Below are 22,982 nucleotides of genomic sequence, written 5' to 3' on the forward strand. Positions count from 1 at the left end.
GGTAAACTTTACGAAATCGTTTTATTTCGTTCGAACTAGTATAAAATGAGTCGCATTCTGAGAAAACTGTGCTTAATGCATGTGCGTAAAATGTCGTCCCAGATTAGCCTGTGCAGTCCACACAGGCTAATCAGGGACGACACTTTCCGCCTTAATTGGATTTTTGCTAAGAAGAGACTTCATTTAAACAAAAAATGTCATAAAGCGGAAAGTGTCGTCCTTGATGAGCCTGTGCGGACTGCACAGGCTACTATGGGACGACACTTTACGCACATGCATTATGCCCAGTTTTCTCAGAACACGACTCAAATGGTCAGGTTCTCATTCACATGTATTCTTCACGAATTTGGCGCTTACAGTGAAACACATCGCGATCAAATTTCATTTTAATTTAGATCGTACGATTGCTCATACCCTATGCAGACTTTGAATAATAAAAAAAAACACTTTTGTAATAGTCGCGAGTGTGCCCATTTACCATCATCCACAATATATACGTCCATGCGAATCGTTGTAAAGATTAAACACGGTTTACATTGTCAGCTGTAAATGGAGATATGCGAAAATGTTTAAGTCTTTATAATGCATATTAAGTACAGCTACTCAAGAGCGAATGTAATTTCTAACATTTAACCAAAATGATGTATTTATGATAGACGTGGAGCTTAACCTATTCATCCTGCGGTAAACTACTTTAAAACTAATGTGTGACATCGCAAAAAGCTTTTCGCTCGTTTTGGTGGTTTTCAATGCAATTTGTCCTGGGGCTAGATTACAATGTCCTTCACGTTTGGTTGCACCGACAATCTTATTTCTTGTTCTGGTTCACCATGTACTGGCCTTGAAAATGTTCTGATACTTTGTATGTTTTAAGCTACGAATCACGTGCCATGTTCGTCATGCATTTCTAGATACAACCAATGCAATAATAATGAAAGCCCAGTTTATAAAATACACACCTCTTGTACGACGCCCAAAGACGCTGATTGGTTGGAACGAGGTTTAGATCATGTGTTCAGGATCACATGTCTTTGTAATTTTTTTATTTAAGGTGAAACATTGATTGTTCTATCTCATTATTCCTGTGGATCTTCCCGAATAGCAATAATGTTTTACAAAGGAGTCTTTGGTGTGAGCCTTTGGTGTACGATAGCCGCTTTTGTGAATGCCCAGCAGCCCTGCCCGAGCGATGTGTTTGTGAAACCAGCAGAGGTCCTAGCGTGCGAGCAACGTGCACAGGTAAACAGAAATTGCAACGTTTTAGGAGCATCGTTTTAAAATGTATTATATTGTGTTGTTGTGTGGTAGAGCCTAAAACACAACACTTCAAATGGCTTTGAAAAAGGAGTCAATGATTTGAGGAATATTTGAAAGAGAGCGGCATGTATAATTGTTTTGGTTTGATATACGTATTTGATATGCATGTGTCTGCTTTTTTTATGCAAACCACACAACAAAACTAATTAAAATGCATTAATTAAACAATACAAAAAGAGTGAAATATGAATAAATAATACTGAATGATTATTTGCAATATTTACAATATAACATATTCATAATACATGCCTTTTGTTTTCATGAAAACAACGAAAGCCTAATTTCCAACATTTAAATGTACGAAGTGCATGTCGAGATACAGTTTAATTGTGTGTTGTATACGATTTTATAAACTATCGTTGATTTGAAGCATATCTATACATGCCAAATGATTTAAAGCATATCTATACATGCCAAATAGTGCTTATATTAAAGCCATTTGCTGACTTCATTAAAATAATGTCCTTATACAATTTTAATTATATAATATATTTGCAATCCATATTTTATTGAAGATGACATATTTGCGTTGATTTTATGGTTATAAACTTATAAACTTACCGTTACCGGTATGTTATGTTTGATTTGAACACTGATGTTCTGAAGATATGCGTAAATACTTATTTCAAATAAAACTATTAGTCAACAACGCAACCAAACAAATTTATTGAAACCTTGATTGTGTATGTCCCATTATGTGTTTGTGATGCTTTCGTCCTTTCCGATAGTTTTAGTGAGCAATCGACGCATACCATTAATATACATTTTAATGCATTTACGTCATGTTTTTATTTGGTTGTCATAATCACAGAAAAAAGTGTGTTCAAAATCAGAAATGATGAATAAAAAAGCAATATCCAATGCGCTTACAAAACCGCGATTGTATACGGACTTTTTGGCGACTTATGAAACAGTGTACAACGCTTTTCCTTATTTACCATGCGCTGACAATAAACAACGCTGTTTGTACCAAATACATTTTATCGTAAAATTTAAATACATATCGTGATACCTCGTTTAAAGGATAAAATGTCAAACAATATTGAAGTTTCGCTAATTTTAGTTTGGTTTAACATGCCGGTTTATATCAAAGAGAACTACCTGTTTTCATTCATTACATAAATTATATGGGATCTGGTTATAGTCGTTCAGTGACTTAACGCTGTTTAAACCCTTTCTCCGTTGAGTATAATCCAATACATTTAAGTTATACAATAAAGTTTATATAAATGTTTTGTATACAACTTTTGGTCGGGAACGGAATATTAAAGGATGTAAACTCCACAGGCATCAATCTTCATATTTATATCCAAAGGTTCGTTAATGCTTAACACAATTACTAACAGCCGGAAAGAATCATTGACACACATATGTACTTATTCAAAGGAATATCATACATTTATAAGCTACTTTGCGTAATTGTTCATAAACATATACCTGCGATACTGAGATGAAAAATGGAACGCTGGCATAATGACATTAAAGTTGAATGGATATGCTTTGAATGTTAATAATATTTTAATAATGATGATAATTAAAATGTAAGTTATTAACCATTGTCCAGTGTTATTAACAAACTATGTGCTTCTTGTTTTTCGTATTATGTTTTGTTGTTCGTAGTATTCATAAACGGTTACTAGGTTTTTTATGTTTACGAAACATCTTAAGTAATAAACCGTTTTGTTGTGGCTACGTATGTTTAAAGCCGGCATTTAATTTGGCAAAATAGCTGTATTATTCCTTTTTTTTTTGAATGTCATTATATATAAACAGCCAGGAATTTTGCGGCGCTGCTGTACTCACACGTGTAGTTGAATACATTCCTTTCGTTTTAAATATTTACATCTTTATAGCGTACATAAAAGAATTAATATTGCTTAAATTACAATTCCCACTCCATTGCAAGAGATTTGGTCACATGATTATCAGTACATGAACATAAAACACAGCGATAAGAACATAGCTTTTTTTCTTTGCGCACTCAGATACAAGATTTACATCGTATCTGCTGTTTTTTTAACAAGCATCATCATCATCATCATCATCATCATCATCATCATCATCATCATCATCATCATCATCATCATCATCATCATCATCATCATCATCATCATCTTCCTACTCATCATCATCATCTTCATCATCATCTTCAGCAGCAGCAGCAGAGGCAGCAGTATGCTAATCATCATTATTTTTATCATCATCATCCTGATCATCATCATCCTAATCATCATCATCATCATCATCATCATCATCATCATCATCATCATCATCATCATCATCATCATCATCATCATCATCATCATCATCATCATCATCATCATCAGCAGCAGCATCCTCCTCCTCCTCCTCCTCCTCCTCCTCCTCCTCATCATCATCATCATCATCATCATCATCATCATCATCATTATCATCCTAATCTTAATTATCATCATCCTAATCATCACCATCCTAATCATCATCATCCTAATCATCATCATCCTAATCATCATCATCCTAGGCATCATAATCAGCAATTTAAGTAAACGCGTTCATAACAATGACATACTTCATTCAATAGTTTTCTATTTGCGAGCATAGTTCATGAGCTGCTGTCTTATGCGATGAAAATGAGTGAATAAAAATAAATGTAGAATGTGTATCGTCCCCCATTTAGGTTATTGCTTATTTTTGTGTGGTCGTAATCCCTTATGAATTAATTTTGAATTGTGGTATTTTTTGTTTTCTTTTCCATCACCTTTTTTTTGTTTTTTGTTGTTTCGTTTTCTTTCTTTTTTCTTCTTTTTGTTTTATCTTTATTTAATATAACATCATTCTTCCTATCATCATTATTATTATTAGTTAGTTATAATAATAATAATTATTATTATTTTTTATTTTTTTTTTTAATTTATTTATTTTGATTTTATAATTGTCATACCGGTAATTGTTATTTGTGAGATAACTACACAAAGTGCTCTTCTATTAATATTGACTTATGTTATTTTTAATTTTATTTAGCAAAAAATGGTTCAACAAAAGTCTTGAAATATGTATGGTATGAGAAAATGTATCGGTGACACAATTTTCTTCCAGCGGAATTAGCTCACAAATACATGTTTATATTTCCTAATTAAAATAAAATAAAGATGACACATGTTGATGAGTTTTGCTTTATAAAACTCCGTTTGTATGATGTGCACTAAGTTCATATTCAACGCAGAACGAGCCTGTGAACCAAACCTTAGCTGCCGAGGCGTGCCTGCGGACGTACTTTGTGAACAGAGTCACGGCCAACCCCTTGCTACCAGAAGACTACGCTATGCTCGGAGAATTCGCCGCGAAAAAGTAAGTGAACAGTGTTATGATTCTATGTTTCTATTGATTGGACATATAGAAGTTTTGAATTTAACCAAGTTTGATATTCGTGGTTTACGTTTGAATTTCAATGCAAGAGGCAACCCGATATTCGCACCAAGTCAATATCCGAATGCTACCTTAGGTTTTCGATGTCGTTGCCAACTTCATATTCCACACAGATCAACATATGGGCCAGATTAATAGTTTTATTACATCAAAGTACGATAATAAAGAGAGCAGATAATAAAACGTCAATAGTTCCAGTAACTTTACAATTCGAATAATTCCAATGATATAAAAAAACATCTTCATTTGAATATTTTTGAATGAACACATACAAACAGTTCAAACACGCCTGTGGACGCTTTTCAAATTGGCGCTTAAAAATTAATTGTATTGGTTATTAACTCTTGTTTGTTAATCAACCAATCTGGTTATACTAGCTATGCACTTTGTTTGTTTAAGTCATGGGGTCATATCCGGTCCTACCCGATTAGTCACGTGATTTACATAGACATATACACATGTACATCACATAACAATTGCTTCAGAAGCAAGTCAATTATTGTGTAAAATCATATGATTGTTCTGAACTTAATTTGTTCTAATTATGCTAAAAAATGGCATCAGCCATGAAAACCGTTGCATAATTAAGTTTATATTGTAAATAAAAGTTCAAATAATCTTTACAACCGGTCAGTTGTTTAATATCGGCTAGGTTTATTGTGAAGCTGTTTCTTATTGAGTGTAAAAATCGCGCTCAGATAAAAGATAAAACAACACTTAATTTTGTATAAATGTTGCGAGTTATTTCATTGTTAATATAAGAAATGTCATATTTTTTAAAACATAAAAACATATAGTTAGGTATGATTTTGTCCTTTTACCCCACATATATAATATATAAATAAAACATGAATTTAATAGTAGTTTTCAAAAATGTCATTTACAACTATATGTTAAAGGGGCCTTTTCACAGATTTATTATTTTTTATTATTGTGTTTTTATTGAAGTTTGTCATACAATGCGTTATATTGATAAATGTAAATATAAGATCTGAAAAGCTCCAGTAAAAGAAAAACAAGAATACAATTAAAGAAAGAAAAAAGTAACCCTCAACTAGGCTCTAACCACTGACCCCTGGAGAAAAGTCTATCGCTTAGACCACTCGGCCATCGGTGCTCATGCAATGAATTATGTATTTATATAAGCAATCTTCGTAGTGTCACAAAAATAACGACATCAACAGAACTCTCAAAATTATTCAATCGTTTCGCGTTGCAACGCTTTATAATTTTCAGGTTTTTAAATCGTCAAAAGATGCATGTAATGGATATTTAAGAGCATGGTTATTGTTCAGTATAACAGTTTCCTCACAAATATCATAATTACAACGAAAATGTGCGGATCTGAAACAGTTTTTGTTATTTTGTCAATTTTCCAAAACGTAAAAATGCCCCTTTAAAATACAAACATCTGAACGAAATCTATGAGAGGACTAAAATCTCGAAATCGTCTTACGTGCATTTGCACTCGAGGAACATCAAGCGGAAAAGTATAATGTCATTGCACTGCACAAGCATGCAGAAACGCTGAAAATGTAATATCGGACTGAATTACGACAAAACGTTATGCACGTGTTGCAAACCTGTCATCAATTATTTGATATACGTCTAGGCTTCACGTAGTCAGTCGCGTTCTTTATGTGCACACGGGAAACAAGTGTGAACGTTAATGCGGTTTTATGGCATTGTTCTACTGTGGATATAAAATAAACAAGCAGTTACAACGAAAGAATAGCCAGTATACCGTATGGCCCTTAATGAACTGTGTTTCCATACAAGTACATGTATTTTGATAAACAATTCATAAATGACCAATGGTCTCTGCGGTGTCCTCTTCGGTGTCATTTGTAAAAATGGCGAATTACTTCCGGTAATTTTCTTCTGTCGTATTTATGCATCATAATAGTAAAATGTGCCCGTGTCATAACCTCAAACACCAGATTAATGACTTTATCAGTAAATTACGGAATACCATAGGGGCGATCGTGGTTACATATTAAAAAAATCAAAGGGCGAAAATGCGATAGTGCGATAGTACGATGGCGACAATGCGATAGTACGATGGCGACAATGCGATAGTACGATAGCGACAATGTGACAACGCGATAGTACGATTGCGACAATGCTATTGTACGATGGCAACAATGCGTCAACGCGACAGTACGATGGCGCCAATGCGATAGTCATATCGTACTGTCGCCATCGTATCATCGCATTGTCGCCGTCGCACTATCGCATTGTCGCCATCGTACTATGGCGTTGTCGTACTGTCGTCATCGTATTATCACATTGTCGCCATCGTACTATCGCACTGTCGCCATCGTATTGTCGCACTTTCGTCATCGTATTATCGCTTTATCGCATTGTCGCCATCGTACTATCGCACTGTCGCCATCGTTTTGTCGCACTGTCGTCAACGTATTATCGCACTATCGTGTTGTGGAATTGTCGCCATCGTACTATCGCACTGTCGCCATCGTATTTTCGCATTGTCGCCATCGTACTATCGCATTGTCGCCATCGTACTATCGCGTTGTCGCCTGCGTACTATCGCATGGTCGCCATCGTACTATCGCACTATCGCATTGTCGCCCTCTGGATTTTAATGTGTAACCACCATGGCACTAACGGTATTCCGTAGTAAATTATAGTTCACTCTTCTTTTTAATAATAAATATTGAAATATGATTCTCGAACTGCAAAATAAAAAACGCGAAGTCAACTCTCTAATTCGAAACAGTACCGAGTAACCATTTCAAGTAAAAACATCTTAGCTAAATCAGAAACAAAGAATCAGATTCCACGTACCAGTTACCAATCTGAGTCATCTTGCAAAACTTTATTTGTCGTTTTGATGGGTGACTTTCTTTTTTAATCAACGGTAGTGCTATAAATCGTTGTTTATTTCGAGATGTGTTTGTTTTGGTACATCACGCTAATACGTGATACATACATAGTGATAATAGAGAAATTCAGAATGGCCCACCCGAGAGTGAACATATTAATTTTCACTGATCTCGTGTGAATAAAAAAAAAACTTAATTCCTATTATTTTAATACTTTCCCGCCGTTTCCTTGTTTTGAAAAGGAGCTAAGCATGAACATGCACAGTTATTATTACGTCATGAGACCGAATATCGACGTAACGTCAATGTGAAACAGTGAACGTTATCGTTATTGCAGCTGCGAATTACCAGTTTTACATCACTATAATACCCAGTTATAAACATAAAAGCATACAATAAATAATTTTTGATTGACATTTTCGCAAATTCTACAAAGGTTCGGGAAAAATCCACCTGCTAGCGGCTACCGAATAAGACGCGACATCAGAGTTCTCACAGTCACCGAGCGACAGAAGCTCTTCCGTGCGTTCAACGTTTTGTACAAGGTGAGAAATTCGTCATTAAAGAGATGCAGTGGACGCCTTTGACGTGCAAATTATACACAGTACAAATATACATAGAGTAAAACAATATATTAAAGCATATACCTGACTCAAACAACAAATATAAAGCTATTTACGAAGAACAATATGCAATTGCATGGATTCATTACATATCAAATACAAACTATGCATTAAGGAAAACAAGTCAAACAAGTTTTTGGTACTCATTGTTATTAAAAATATCGATAACTGATTATGCGTATTTTTAAGATAAATTTGCACACCAAAATGGGTCATCAATATTCGGTTGTTAGAACACTTACTTATACTATCGATATTGAGATACGGATAACGTCTATTTCGAGTTTGTTTCAGACGGGCGTGCTGCAAAGGTTTGCACGTCTCCGCGGCCAACAGGTTCTCCGGAAACACCGCGGGGCCAGCTTCCTTCCCTGGCATCGCGTCCTCTTGGCGGCGTAAGTATGGCCAGAGTTATCGCATCAAGTTGACAGTACTAAGGAGGGACGTAGTAATCGCCCTTTGCTCGGAGAATAATGTAAATGAAGAAGTCATCGATCGCTCTTAGGTCGGCTATAAATACTAGATACATAGTTGTCGCATTTAGATCGGCAAGAAATCGCAGAGACTGAATTATCAAATTCTGATTGGTGATACTTTTTAGGGATATATTGAGTCGTGTTCTGAGAAAACTGGGTTTAATGCATGTGCGTAAAGTGTCGTCCCAGATTAGCCTGTGCAGTCCGAACAAGCTTATCAGTGACGATACTTTCCGCCTAAATTGGATTTTTGCTAAGAAGAGACTTAATTTAAACGAAAAATGTCATACAAGCGAAAAGTGTCGTCCCTGATTAGCCTGTGCGGACTGCACAGGCTAATCTGGGACGACACTTTACGCACATGCATTAAACCCAGTTTTCTAAGAATACGACTCTATTAGTCGCTCTTATTATAATAAGAAATATTAGGTACACAGTAATTGCCATTTAGCCGGCGAGAAATGTATAACAGATAAATATCCGTAAATGTTTTGAAAAAATACATATTGGACCGTCTGCAATACTGCAACATATAAGGGCTTCAAATGGGCAGTTACCATTGTAATCAAAGTTGCCTCTACCGCGCTTGCGAGGAATTTTGAAGTATAATAAATTGCTTAACATGTAAAGCCATACATACAGCGTGAAGGGAAGAGGACAACGACAACGAGCGAGGCATGGTATAGGGGGGATAACCCTGGTTTATGGTTAGGGTTAAGGTTAGGGATCGGTTTAGGGTAAGGGTTAAAGCTAACCCAAACCCGACCCCTAACACTACTTCTTACCTGCATTACAATACCATGCCTCGCTCGTTGTCGTTGTCCTCTTCTCGAATGCCTAACGGAATTATAATAACGTCCGGTCACAATAATGTAACATTGTTTTTGAAACGTTCCCAAAACCGTTCAAACGATCTTTGCCTAGTAAGATACAAAGTTAATTTTCAAGCCACGAAGCGGTCTTCAAATGCCGAAATAAGCAGTCTATGTAGGAAAAATATATATAATTCGATAAAAATAACACTGCCGGTCCGCTTTAGGGTAGAGGAGAAGCTGCGTGAGATCGATCCGGAAGTGTCGCTGGCTTACTGGGACTACACAGCAGACTACTATCTACCACTTCCATCGGACTCTGTCATCTGGAGCCCGTGCTTCGTCGGCAACGGTGATGGTATCGTCCGCGAGGGTCCCTTCCGGTTCATGTACGGCGGCTTCAACACGCTGATCAGTCGCGACATCGCGCCGAACGGAACCTGTCCACCCCGCTTGATCAACAAGGACGATGTTGACGAGTTGATGAGATATTGCTATTATGCGGTAGGTTGCGACATGTGTATTTATTCTAAATGATAACGCTTGAATTATAAAACAACCAAATTAAAGGTCGGGAAAAAACACAGGCAAGCGCGCTCGGGGTTAATGAGTCAGACTATTAACATATTTTGTCCCACCTTAATAAAATATCCCAATCGACAACTTTACTTGAATATTACCCATTGAAGAAAATTTAAATTTTATTTTAGTTTTCGAAAACAAAATCCAAAATAACTTAGTGTTATTTTTAGATACTTTCAAACTTAGATGAATCGCCGTTGTTTTCATAGCGTGTTTCTAAATAGATAGCACGAATAACATCTTTGGCTATCGTATCTGTCTCACTCTGAAATAACCCCAAGAAACGCTCGACTGGAGGCCCTAATAATCTGTTTGAAATTAATAATTCCCTTAAAGTTCACAACCGAAAACGCAGTTCTCCACTTACAACATCAAGGTGATTACGACGGGTTTTTAAAGCTTCAGCCATCGCCCATATTCTTTTTCTTTCCCATTAAGTACAAGGCTCTACATAAGCATCGACGTACTAAGACCATACAAGGATTCTTGGGCCCTTGGTACTTGTTGTATTTGGGGGAGATCTAAAGAAAAATCCCACAGTGGGATCGAAAACATGACCACCCGATCGCTAGGCGGACGCAATTTCTATTACGCCATGGCGATCGGTGTAAGGTTGGAGAAGGATTGCATATACCGATAATGCCTGCACCTGAGTGTTGATTTCCGTATCGACGTCTTTTTTCATCTAATTTTGTCTCATTCAGAACATCACTACCGGAAATACGAAGACCTACTACACGCAGCCCCACAATCTCGAGATCATCCAGAATGGCGTCCACATGTGGGTGGGCGGTGACATGTCCAACACGCCGGCGGCTCTATACGACCCCGTGTTTTTCTTGCACCACGTTTTCATCGACTACATCTGGGAGCAGTTCCGGACCCGACAGTCGTCCTTGAGGTGCGAAGTTAATTTATCATATCGTTTTTAATTTTAGGAACGCTATGCATTTCAATGTGACCCATTCCAAACGATGGCGTTGATATATAAAAAAGCGCTAAATATAGGACAATGGAAACTAGATGACTTATTAATGTACATGTATTTGTACATATATTCAGGCCGTTTAAATGAATTAGTAATACGACAAATGATTTTTTCTGGGTTTCCTAGGGGAGATAACTTCTCTTCTGTGCTTTTGTTTATTTAAAGTGCATTTGTGTATAAATACATACAAAATAACTAGCCTATTGCTGGATGAATATTTATGTTAAAACAGTGAAATTTGTATATAAAATTAATGATTTAAACAAAAATGAGGGAAAATATTGAGGGTTATTAACTTGAGATGTCTGAGAATCCTCAATTTGTTGGGGTCTTTTTCAAACTTTGACTTTTTACACGGAAATATGAAACATGCAAACATAACAGGAAACTAAATGTCTTAAAACATTTCAATTTTTTTTCCTCAACAACAAACCTTAAATCATTTTACGGTAATTTATCTCATTCAAAATATTGAAGCGTTGAAAATATTTTTTTCACCGGCATTTGCAATACGAGTTCGTACATTAAAATATCTGATCTTAAAAACCACTGTCATTCGACAAATTGGGTTTAAAATCAGTGTTCAAACGCGGATCTTTTAAATGCGTGTAATTACGGTTGGGCTTAATGGAGTTTAACCAAGCCCGATCAGTACTGCATCTTATCTAGGTTAAGCAATGCATAAACATTTAAACTTTGATAAGGCTAATACTGTCGGGGATAACTGCCGGTAATCTCGATTTAACAGAATAATGTAGATATATAAACACATTTTTCTCTGATTTACAGTTGCCGAGTGGACGTTGAGAGAGACTACCGGGAACCAGGCGACTACGCAGTCGACAACTTCCCCGGCCACGCCCCCTGGGAGGAGATGCACGGATTCGAGTATCTGCAGAACCGCGACGGTCTGTGGCGCAACTGGACAACCGCTTTTTACGGCTACGAACCGGCGCCGAAGTGTCCCGACTGCGGAAATTCGGAGAACCTCTACTGTGACAGAGAAATCGATCCGCGCCGACCGGAAGGCGTCTGTGTGACGAAGACGAAGTTCTTTTGCGTCGATCAGCCCCCAATGGACGTTGAAAGAGACAAACCGTTTCAAGAGCAGCTAGGTGGCGGTGCAATTGTTACCCTGGGAACTAGAGAAGAAGGGCTGCCAGGGGACGGTCGTACCAGATTCATGTCACAGGAAGAGGGCCTTGCTATTCTCAGAGAGCAGGTTGGGCACAGTAAGTTAAACTTGTGTGTGTGTCACTTTTTTTCATTATGCTATTTCTACGAGCATAGTTTCTATTTTAAATGGGCTACGCGATAACATGCATCAACACAACCTGAAGAAACACGTTTGTTTTGTGTATTTTATTAGTAGCATTTTCATACCTGACGAGCAATAAACAGTTATACAATATACAGTTTGGCCCAGTAAAAGTCGCACTAAATTTGAAGCACCTCTACTTATCCTATCCCGTTTAATATATATTGTCGAATCCAAAACACATCGATAATCTATTCACATAATAAAATTTCATCACTTTAATTTCATAACATTTGATCAAAGCGGACTATTCGTTGAGTATATACACAAAATATTAAAAATAGAGTGTATACATCAGCAAAATACTCTTCTATAGCTTTTAATACATTTCCAATGATGCTTTACAAATATATCTACTTTACAACCACGCTTTATATAAATTCGATTCAGTGAACTACATGCGTTTTTACTCGTGTAAAGATAATTGTTATATAAATCAATCAGTCTTATTCTTAAAAACAACAATATTAAAAAACAAACAAACAACAACACATACATGTAACAAGATATTGATATCGAAAATGCATTTTCTGATATAAAACAATACATCGATGATAACAAGAAAAGGAATGATAGATGTCAGAAAATCGAATTTTTGAAGTTGATATATACAAATAAGATCTCTGTTTCGATAAATCAGGTTGTATTTTTTATAACAATATCTTAAGTTATTCGTAAAAATCAACTCTAATTATCATGAGAATAGATTCCCGATGCCGGACATTCCTCGTTTTTTAATTTTAAGAAATCTAATTCGCAATATAAAAAATCAATAAGCGTTATCACGGAATCAAATGCTTGATAGAAAATATAGTTAGGTATTATTGATATCAAGAAATAGGTTGTTTTTGTCCTACAAATTATCGTGCAGAAATAGCGAGGGTTTCGTGATCATATTTGGCGCATTAAAAGACGAAAGCAAAATAAAATGCTAAAACAAATAAGTACTTGAAATAGGTATTTTGTTTAAACACAATAAGCCGTTATAACAAAGGTGTATTTATAATACTTATTATTTTAAAATGATTTCGTCTTTCAAACCAAAACGATACAAAAACGTACAATGTATTAGTTTAATAATAGACATATAATAACGATCGCTATACACAACTTCACTAAATAGCAGTACAAGAGGGGTGTCAGCCGCAATAGCTCAGTTGGGAGAGCGTTGGCCTGATGTTGTTTACGCAACAGTCATCTAAAGGCCACCCGGATCAAACCCGGGTTCCGGCACGAACGGAGCAGTTCGGCGGCGGACATTTTTTTCAGTCATGTTAATAAATATAATAAAGCTTTATTTTATGTAGAGATTTTAAAATCCATTTTACTACAATTGGACATTTTTATTTAAATTAATGGATGCAACGTGGTGAAAACGTTAATTAAAATTTCTTACATCACTTAAATATCTTATAAAAAATGCACGTGTTTTTATATTAACAAATAAATGCAAACATCACATCTATTATCTATGTAATTGTATGGTTGTCTATCATAGGCCTATCCCTACCACATAAAGAGCGCGAAGCGCGACACGTATTATTGATTGTTACAATGAGTTGCGATAAAGGAAGCAGCCGCTTATCAAGGAGGAGCTGTGTCTCAGCAACCCGTTTCCCTAGCGTCAAGCAGTCCTCGGAGTTTTATTTTTAAGAACCACATATAGAGCGCGAAGCGCGACACGCATTACTATCCAGGTGGTATGGGCCCTTAAGCATCCGACCATTACGTCCATAGTTATCTGCCTTAGAATTTGAGAAATTTTGAAATCCTTGTTCGAAGTCCAAAATTTTCATCCGATTGTTCCCAAACTTTAACAGGTTTTTTTTTTTTATCAATGAGGACCAAACCCAAATTCTATATGAGCAATATCGGACCATAAGTCCATAATTATGTCTCTTTGAATTTAAAAATAAAAGTGAAAAACTGCTTGGTTAGGTGATTATGTCAACATTTTTCATCAGGTTCTTTCCAAACTTACAGTGTCTTCTTATCAATGAGCATTTTACCTCATTTAAAATGAGAAACATCGGGACAATAAGTCCAGAATTTTTTTCTATAAAATTTGACAAAATAAACAATTTCACCTTGTTTAAAAGATTTCACAACTTTCGTCTAAATCTTTCCAAACTTGTTAAAAGGATCTTTTCACGCTTTGGTAAATTTACAAAATTGAAAAAAAGTTGTTTCAGATTCGTAAGTTTTCGTTTTAGTTATGATATTTGTGAGGAAACAGTAATACTGAACATTAACCATGCTCTAAAATAGCCATAATATGCATCTTTTGACGATTTTAAAACCTAAAAATTATAAAGCGTTTCAACGCGAAACGATTGAATAATTTGGAGAGTTCTGTTTTTGTCGTTAAATTTTGTGAAACTACGAAGATTGCTTATATAAGGTATAAAATACGTCATGAATGTGTATTCGGCGGAATAGCTCAGTAGGCTAAAGCGTTTTTACTTCAGGACTCTGGCAGGACTCAAGGGGTCACTAGTTCGAAACCTGCTCCGGGCAATGTTCTTTTCCTTTTTTTAAATTTTTTTCTTGATTTTTTACTGGAGCTTTTATGATCCAATGTTTACATTTATCAATATAAAGCATTTAATGAATAAGTTTAAAAAATGCCAAAATCTGTGAAAAGGCCCCTTTAAGTGTTGTTATATCAGTATTACTCGAACCCTATTGAAAATGATGAATATCGGGGAAATAAATCTATTATGATCTTTTACTGAATTTCAAAGAATTGTGAAATGCAGCTTCTTTATACAATTTACAGTTTTCATTCAATTTTTTTTTTTCAAACTTTTACAGTGTTTTCAAATCAATGAGTACTCAACCCCTATCGTAAATGAGCAACGTAAGAATAAGTTCAGAATCATCTCCCCTTGAAGTTGAGAAAAATATGAAATTACGCTTACAAAATGAAGCAGATTTTTTAAAACCTACACAGTTCTGTTCCATTAATGAAAACTGCACACGGATACCAGTAAAAAAGGAAACCGATGTAAATAAAATGAACTATGAAATATTTGGGAGTTGCAACACAAAGTCATAGATAATGGTTATTTGAGGGTTATAACACAACATCATAAATAATGGGTTTTGGGGGTTATAACACAAAATCATAGATAATGGTTATACCAGTATCTTTTTCTATTTTGTTTAAAATAATCTGCCAATATATTATTATTTACAGTAAAAAAAATTGTTCCATGTAACTTCATTGAGTGCCTTTTACACTGAAATTCCCGACGCCCTTTGATGCTTTGCATCAATACAAATCTTGTCTTATAGTAATGCGCATTTCTCCCTTTGTTCGATGTTGGCGGTGTTCGTGTTGCCCTGTGTAGTATAGGACTAGCGAGCGGTTGGTTACTCTGTGTCCATACAAATGTTCTGGGATTTCATTACTCTCATAGTGAACATATGTTAATGTTAAATGCTTCTGGGATTTCGTGACCGTCATAGAGAACATATATCATTGTAACATAAACTGGAGTTCCATTGCTGCAAATAGAACACCCAATCATATAATTTATTATTTCAGTGACCGCGTCACCGCCATCTGTAACGTTGAATGCAAAGGAACCGGACGCACCAGGGAACCTAAAGCCAACGCTGACATTGAATCTGCACGAGGAATTGTACGTTATTTCGAGCGCTTACAGCCAGAGGGCGCTCGGAAAGTACGAGGCAATCGTCCGGGCTCTGTTCACCACAACTGCCGTGATCCTTGCCAGTTTGATTTAAGTATTTGCTGCAACACGATCCTGCCATTTGTGTAGTTTGAATGAATTAGTTACTGGATAACGATAAATTTAGTAGACAACCGTCTCTATTTGAATGAATGGTTTCAGGCAGCGTTTGACATAATATAGTGTAATTTTATCAAACAGTGTTAGCTTTTGGTGCAGTTTACACGTTTGTTGATGCATGGTTAGGATTAGAATTAGGAGTGTACTTACTCATATATCTAGCTACTGTATGACATAACTCCCCTTCTTTATGTATCTAGTTACTCTATGACATGACTTTATTTCTTCATATATCTAGCTATTCTATAACATGACTTTCCTTCTTCATATATCTAGCTACTCAATGACATGACTTTCCTTCTTCATATATCTAGCTATTCTATGAAATGACTTTTATTCTTCATATATCTAGCTTCTCAATGACATGACTTTCCTTTTTCATATATCTAGCTACTCTATGACATAACTTTCCTTCTTTATACTGTATATCTAGCTACTCTATGACATAACTTTCCTTCTTTATACTGTATATCTAGCTTCTCTTTGACATGACGTCCCTTCTTCCTACTTTTTATCTAGCTACTATATGACATGACTTTCCTTCTTCATACTGTTTATCTAGCTACTCTATGACATGCCTTTCCTTCTTCACATATATAGCTAATCTATGAAGCTTGATACATATTCTGATCATAAATAGCTTCTCTACAATGTTTGAGCTTTTTTTCTCATATAACTTATATTCTATTCACAAACAACTCTATTGCTCATTGGACCTTACAACTCTTTGACATATCCTTTCTCTGCAGCATCTTAACGGTTATCTCACAAACATTTGCGTCACCACTATACCATAATTTTCGCAATTCTGCACGAATTTATTATATTTCTGGCACTTTTTTCATTAAATCCTGAATCGATTCACTCTGTTATTATCCTTACGTTTTTAATAGTTTTCTCATCATCTAAAATATCTTTTGCTTTATGTGTATATTTGTAGCTTTTAAAGTATGTATTTCCACATTGATATACTGTACAGCATCTCTTTTTATGTAACATCAACCTCCTGGGAAGTTGTAAGAGTAGTTTGCTTAGAATTTAAAAGCTTGTTCACATTATATAATTGAGTAGTTTCTTTGCAGCTGAAAACGTAAGCAACAACTATCATACCTTCGTGTATTTCTAAACATCCAAACATCAAAATAACCAAGAAACCTAAAATAGATACATTGTAGGTTCAAACTAAAATTAACAAGTACTATACTGCTAAATTCCTTTATATTTTGTTCATAATTTTGAATCGAACTGCGTGTTTTATTGTAAATATAAATAACTTAAATTTTGTAGCATCTATGTTAATCTCTATATAATCATGTGGGCATATATGCAATATGTAATATTTAACACTTTGTATGGTTTGGGAACATAATAGGCGATGGAATAATAATAAATTGTTTATTTTACAACCAACATAATAAAGTATTGTTTTACTTGTTTTTGTTATTATTTACAGGGCATATACACCCAACGTGTTCCATTGTGTCCTCAATGCTATGTTTTATAAAAGTGTGAGATACCAAACTACGCTTCCAGCTTTGTTGATTTGTTTCTGTATACATATAAAGTATACTGTTGTGTAAACATCGTTTATTGATGCAAACTTAAATTGCCTATATATACTTTCCATCATATTGCTCTGGTTAAAAAACAACAACTGGTTATTGGTTGACTATTGACCAATTTTAAAACAAACTATAAATGAAATTTAGTATGATGATTGCATTTTATATCGATAAACTTATTTGCATAATTTGTTTTGAATGTATACAAGCTTTCAATTTTAATATGCTTTTGTATGTAATTTTACGTTTTTGTTGTCCATCGGAGTTGCCCATTACTATTTCCAAGATGAACAAAATACAACTATTGTTTTTACTGATTTGTAAGCATGCGACTTCGAAATGTACTGCCACGAAAGTTGTATGTGGAAATAAAATGTGCTTTTTATGTTTATCATATTATGTAACGAGGAGCAATATTAAACATTTCATTAAAAACGTGTTGTGTATTCATCACTACGAAACCAACACGACCGGTTATTGGTCTGACGTCAACCACACCATAGTTGAATGCGAATGCGAAGTTAATAAAATGTTGGATAGATGAATTATTACATATAAAACTTTCTTTCACAATGTTACTATGAGGTAATTCAAAAACATGTTTTATACATTTATTTATTTTTACAAGGAAGAAGGTGCATAATATGTACGTAATTTATCTAAAATGCATTCGATAAAACGTAGTACGAAAATGCAAAGAGATTAGTTCGTATTCCGATTTTCCAAATACCAAAACAAACACAAAATACAGAAAACAAACTTGTTTTCTTTCAAGTGTTTTTCGTTGCAATTATTATACATCTAAATACGAAATAAATATATAAATATACAACCAACATACATTCACCATGTTACTTACCAAACGTGCAACAATAAGCGCCATCTGCTTCCATCTTGACGTGCGACATACACATACACACTGAAAGTGAAAATGTTATTTATGCTTTAAATTTCTCTTTAAACGGTTACACTACCTCAATTTGTCCCATCACCTGACGTACCGGTAAATTATCGGTAAACTTGCGTGGTGTATAATAACCCATTTTTCTGTATTTAAGAAGGGCGACTGAACAGCGCTTTAAAGTGATGTTTATTGACTTTTTTTCACGACGTCATTTGTTATGTTTTTTTTTGTCATTTCCATTTGTTTGTTTTGAAAATTAGGACGTAAACAGTAACAAAATTGATAGAGTAAATAGAATACCAGGGTAATGACGTTTACAGAGAAGTGCATTTGCTATCCAGGACAACGGTTAACGTTTTCCAAAAATCGATCAGAACATATACACGTATGTACGCAACTCTAACCTATCTAAATCGGAATGAGTATTCTTCAGGGCCTTAAATGGACTACATGTTTGTCGCAACCTAGTATACTATATCATCAAAAGATTCTTTTTTTTATTTATTATTTCTAGCATTGATATAGTTGAAAAATGAGCGGCATTTAAAAATGTAACACAAATTATAAAGGGTAAAAAAATGGCAAAAAAACGGTAACAGCACGGACGTCGTATTTTTGACTATAACATGCTTACCACCTCTGTAGTTTCTTCAATGGAATAAATTTCGTATATTACTATTCAACAACAACAGAGAATTGTAGTTTGCGACATGAAAGCATTATAATCATGATACGATACATATAGGCACACGAGGTGAGCTGGTTTGTAATGACATATACAAGCAACACTTTATACAAAATGTATATATTAATTGTTAACAATGTTATCAAGGAGTAATACATGACCCATGATTAAGAGGTCAGCAAATTTCAGAATAACATCGAATATGATAAGATTTAATGTTTTTTACTTATGTTATTTTTTATCAATAAGCAAGCATGCTCTAGCAATAACCGATCAAGCTAGCTTTTTTCATAATCTGATTACCGGGATTAATTTAAATGTATACTTGAACATTTCAGCAAATAATCATGCACTTAAAACGTATGTGTCTCATTTGGAATTGTACTATGTATGCCTTGTAAGAAACTCAGATGTGACCAAGATCAAATTCAATAAAGCAAAGAGTTCATAAATACATGCTAGTATCTCAACAAGATTTGAAAACAAAACAAGTACATTAGTAGTCAAATGTGATGAACAACATGTATTGCACAATAAATAAGAATTTACAATGAAATGAACATGCATTTGAAATAACAATAACGGCCCCTATTCACCAACGCATTCTTTGAGTTAAGCATACAGAATTGACTCAGACCAAAATACATTGCTTCAGAGTTTGTTTAGATGCAGCTTAACTTGGTCAATTAGGTTAAAATCAGACCATTCAAAAGAAGGCTGTCGTCAGTTGAAGTGTCGACTATCATATTTTGGAAGTGTCGACTTTCAAATTAGATTATACATATTATTAAATTTTAGTTTGTTACTTTAGTATGTTACTTTAATAAAAATATTTTTCATTCTTTCACTTATGCTAAAAATCAGTTGGTAAAAACAGAGAACTATCAACAAATGTTTATTGATATATCTATATTATAAAGACTGCTTCATACTTTACCATAGGAATAGATGCTTTGAGCACTGATGACATCTTCATTTGGACAACATCTATAGGAAGGACAAAGTGATCTATACACTTTAATCAGTTCATTCTTAAAATAGTTCAGGCTATGCAAATACACAAATACACAGAGTTTCAATCCTGCATTTTAACAGAGGTTATACCTGTATTTTTTCCCCTGAAACATACTTATATTTATTTCAACTCCATTTTAGTAAGAAACCCCAGACAATCATTAAAATGTATATGGATTGTAGTGAATGTGTGATTTGAGGTCGCAGATAAACAAGTGTCAACATCAATATTTCCCACAACTGCATTATTATAAAAGTTGATCGAGGTCATGAGAACACAAGTCATGTATATGATAAAAGGGAGACTAATTAAATACAGTCTGTTACAGAATGTAGGGTACATGAATAGCAAATGTGTTTCAAATGAATATACAAGAAATAATCATATAATAATTGTCAGTGATAAATTCACACAACACTGATTAATCATATAGATGGGGTTCATTTTAAAGTACTATAACAACTACCTTTCACGTTACACAAATTAAAATGATATTAGTCTTATTCCACAAACACGAAGTATTTTGGAATGATTTTTAAGTATTTTAAACAAAAAAGAAAAGTGTATTTGATGATAATTCATTGTAATTGTAAATCTTTAACAGAGGCAATAGTTATAATAGCATCTTGACAAAACTTCTAAAATTTACATATAACTGTTTAAGGTATTAATCACAATATAGGAATTATATGAAGTTATAAAAACGTTTTCCAACTAATTCTGTCATTGCAACAATCTGTAACATCGCTAACATAAGCCAACATTTCTGGATATAAATATTTATTACATCCATATGAAGTCATGCTAAAAAATAAACAAGAAAATATTTCGTAACATGATATTTTATTTAAAGGAAAAAATTCAATTCATATTGAGAAGACAATGTGGTTAATTTTTCTTATTTCAAAATTTATATGTACTCGACTGTGATCAATTAATGTTCATTACACGCAGTCTACCACTGACATTAGTAACCCTGTTGTTTACTGCACCACCCACCATCAGAGCTTTCAATATAAATACAATCAATTCATGAAACAAAGTCAGCCAATAGGAGCAGTGCTTTTATGGCTTTAAAAGTGAAAGAAAAAAGTCTGCCATGCAAAACTATAACGCTATATTGACCAGAAAAAAAGATCAGTGAGCATTTAACTTTATCATGTTGCAATTTTTGAATGAATCTTCAAAAATATTAAAAAGCAACGTATTGTGGTGTCAATATCATAATAAGAAATTACTTCATTTAGATGATCTACATAAGACATATTTATCATTGAAGGAGAAATCATATAAGCAAAAAATATAAAAACTTGTTTTTAAAACTACATTATTTTGTGAAAAAAAATAGTTAAAGAAATGAAAGGAATCTTTCTGACAGAAGATTGTGCTTAGATTGCCAGCTGTCTGCAACTGAGAGCAGAGATCCGAGTCCCGCAAGTCTGATGTAACATTATGCACTTCAGTCAGACAATGGACAATGAGCACAGCAACCCGCAACCAGACTAGTGATGCCAAGTTCCACAACTCTTACCGCTCACATACCAAGTCCCACAACTCTGTCCCCTCACATCCACTGTCGACTAAGGGCCTTTCTCGCAGCCAGTTTCTGGGTGATGAATGATGCCACTTGCATCGATATTACCACGCTGGCTATTAGCCAGTGTTCAAAGTCCTCCTTCAGTACGTCAAACATCTTTAAAGGCTGAACTTGCGTTTGAAAGAGGTCTGGAATTGAACAAAGGAGGCATAGAACTTAAGTTAATTTTAACCAAGTTATTTAAGCATAAATTGCATCGGAAGCCTGATTTGAAACACTCTAAAGTCCGTTTTAATGTAGAACCAGTACTTGGTGTCTTTTGGTGACATCTAAAAAATGTTCCCACAGTAGGGATCGTTACAAATGAGCTCACAGTCATCAAGAACAGTCTTTATTCAAACAAGAAATACCCTACAATAAAAGTGCTGTCCGTGAATAGCCTGCGTGGACTGTACATGCTAATCTGCAACGACACTTTACGCACATGCATTGAACTCCTTTTTTTCACCGAGCAAGGCTCATATATATTCATGCCCAGTCCATACGCCAGCACCAGAGACGTGGACTCGAGCCTAGTAGGCGATGTGTGGAGACCTCGTATATGACTTAGTGTCTGGTGATAGCTGATAATCCCCTCTATATGTACGGGCAGTTCCGGTATGTATGGTACTGTGCCCTCCTGTCTGCAGCAAACACATGCAAATTGTCGTGGAGGAGGATTTGATAAGGAATACATAGATGTCTTTTGATAATATATCTGATTTCTTCAGATATTTTTTAAGAATATATAGACCTTTCTTGTCGTGCGAGACCAAAGCGGAACCTGTTTGCTTTTAGTTATATTATTATGCGAAAACAGGTCTCATGCAATGTGGTTGTTTCAGGTGCTAACCTGCCCGTTAAAGAGAATAGCGCGGATCACATGATTTTAGAAAATGTTGTGGATATTTGTAAATAGACGTTTTCCTATCAACAAACAATATGTCAGTCAAGATGACCGTATAAACGTATACACAAGTATCTTGTGATAACAGCAAATTGCACATGACCTTGAACTTTTGTTTTAATTATGTTTAAATCATCTGTGCGCTCAA

General features: G+C 34.8%; 1 protein-coding gene across 1 annotated transcript; it reads left to right on the forward strand.

The window, feature by feature from the left end:
* The first annotated feature begins 1,107 nt into the window (after positions 1–1,107).
* On the forward strand, positions 1,108–18,153 carry LOC127831305 (putative tyrosinase-like protein tyr-3). Its single transcript, XM_052356276.1, has 8 exons — positions 1,108–1,239; positions 4,520–4,644; positions 8,005–8,113; positions 8,486–8,586; positions 9,707–9,983; positions 10,766–10,962; positions 11,839–12,281; positions 15,918–18,153. The coding sequence occupies exons 1-8, from the start codon at positions 1,108–1,110 to the stop codon at positions 16,118–16,120; spliced, it is 1,587 nt and encodes a 528-aa protein (XP_052212236.1). The 3' UTR covers positions 16,121–18,153.
* The last annotated feature ends 4,829 nt before the right edge of the window (positions 18,154–22,982 follow it).

Source organism: Dreissena polymorpha, chromosome 5 (genome assembly GCF_020536995.1).
Source record: "Dreissena polymorpha isolate Duluth1 chromosome 5, UMN_Dpol_1.0, whole genome shotgun sequence".
Classification (NCBI taxonomy): Eukaryota; Metazoa; Mollusca; class Bivalvia; order Myida; family Dreissenidae; genus Dreissena; species Dreissena polymorpha.

What these genes read in the sequence shown, in the direction of transcription:
- LOC127831305 (XM_052356276.1), top strand. Translation starts at nt 1,108, where the DNA reads ATGTTTTACAAAGGAGTCTTTGGTGTGAGCCTTTGGTGTACGATAGCC. An exon ending in GGAGAATTCGCCGCGAAAAA is followed by an intron (nt 4,645 to 8,004) that starts GTAAGTGAACAG and finishes AATTCTACAAAG; the next exon opens with GTTCGGGAAAAATCCACCTG. An exon ending in CAGAGAGCAGGTTGGGCACA is followed by an intron (nt 12,282 to 15,917) that starts GTAAGTTAAACT and finishes TTATTATTTCAG; the next exon opens with TGACCGCGTCACCGCCATCT.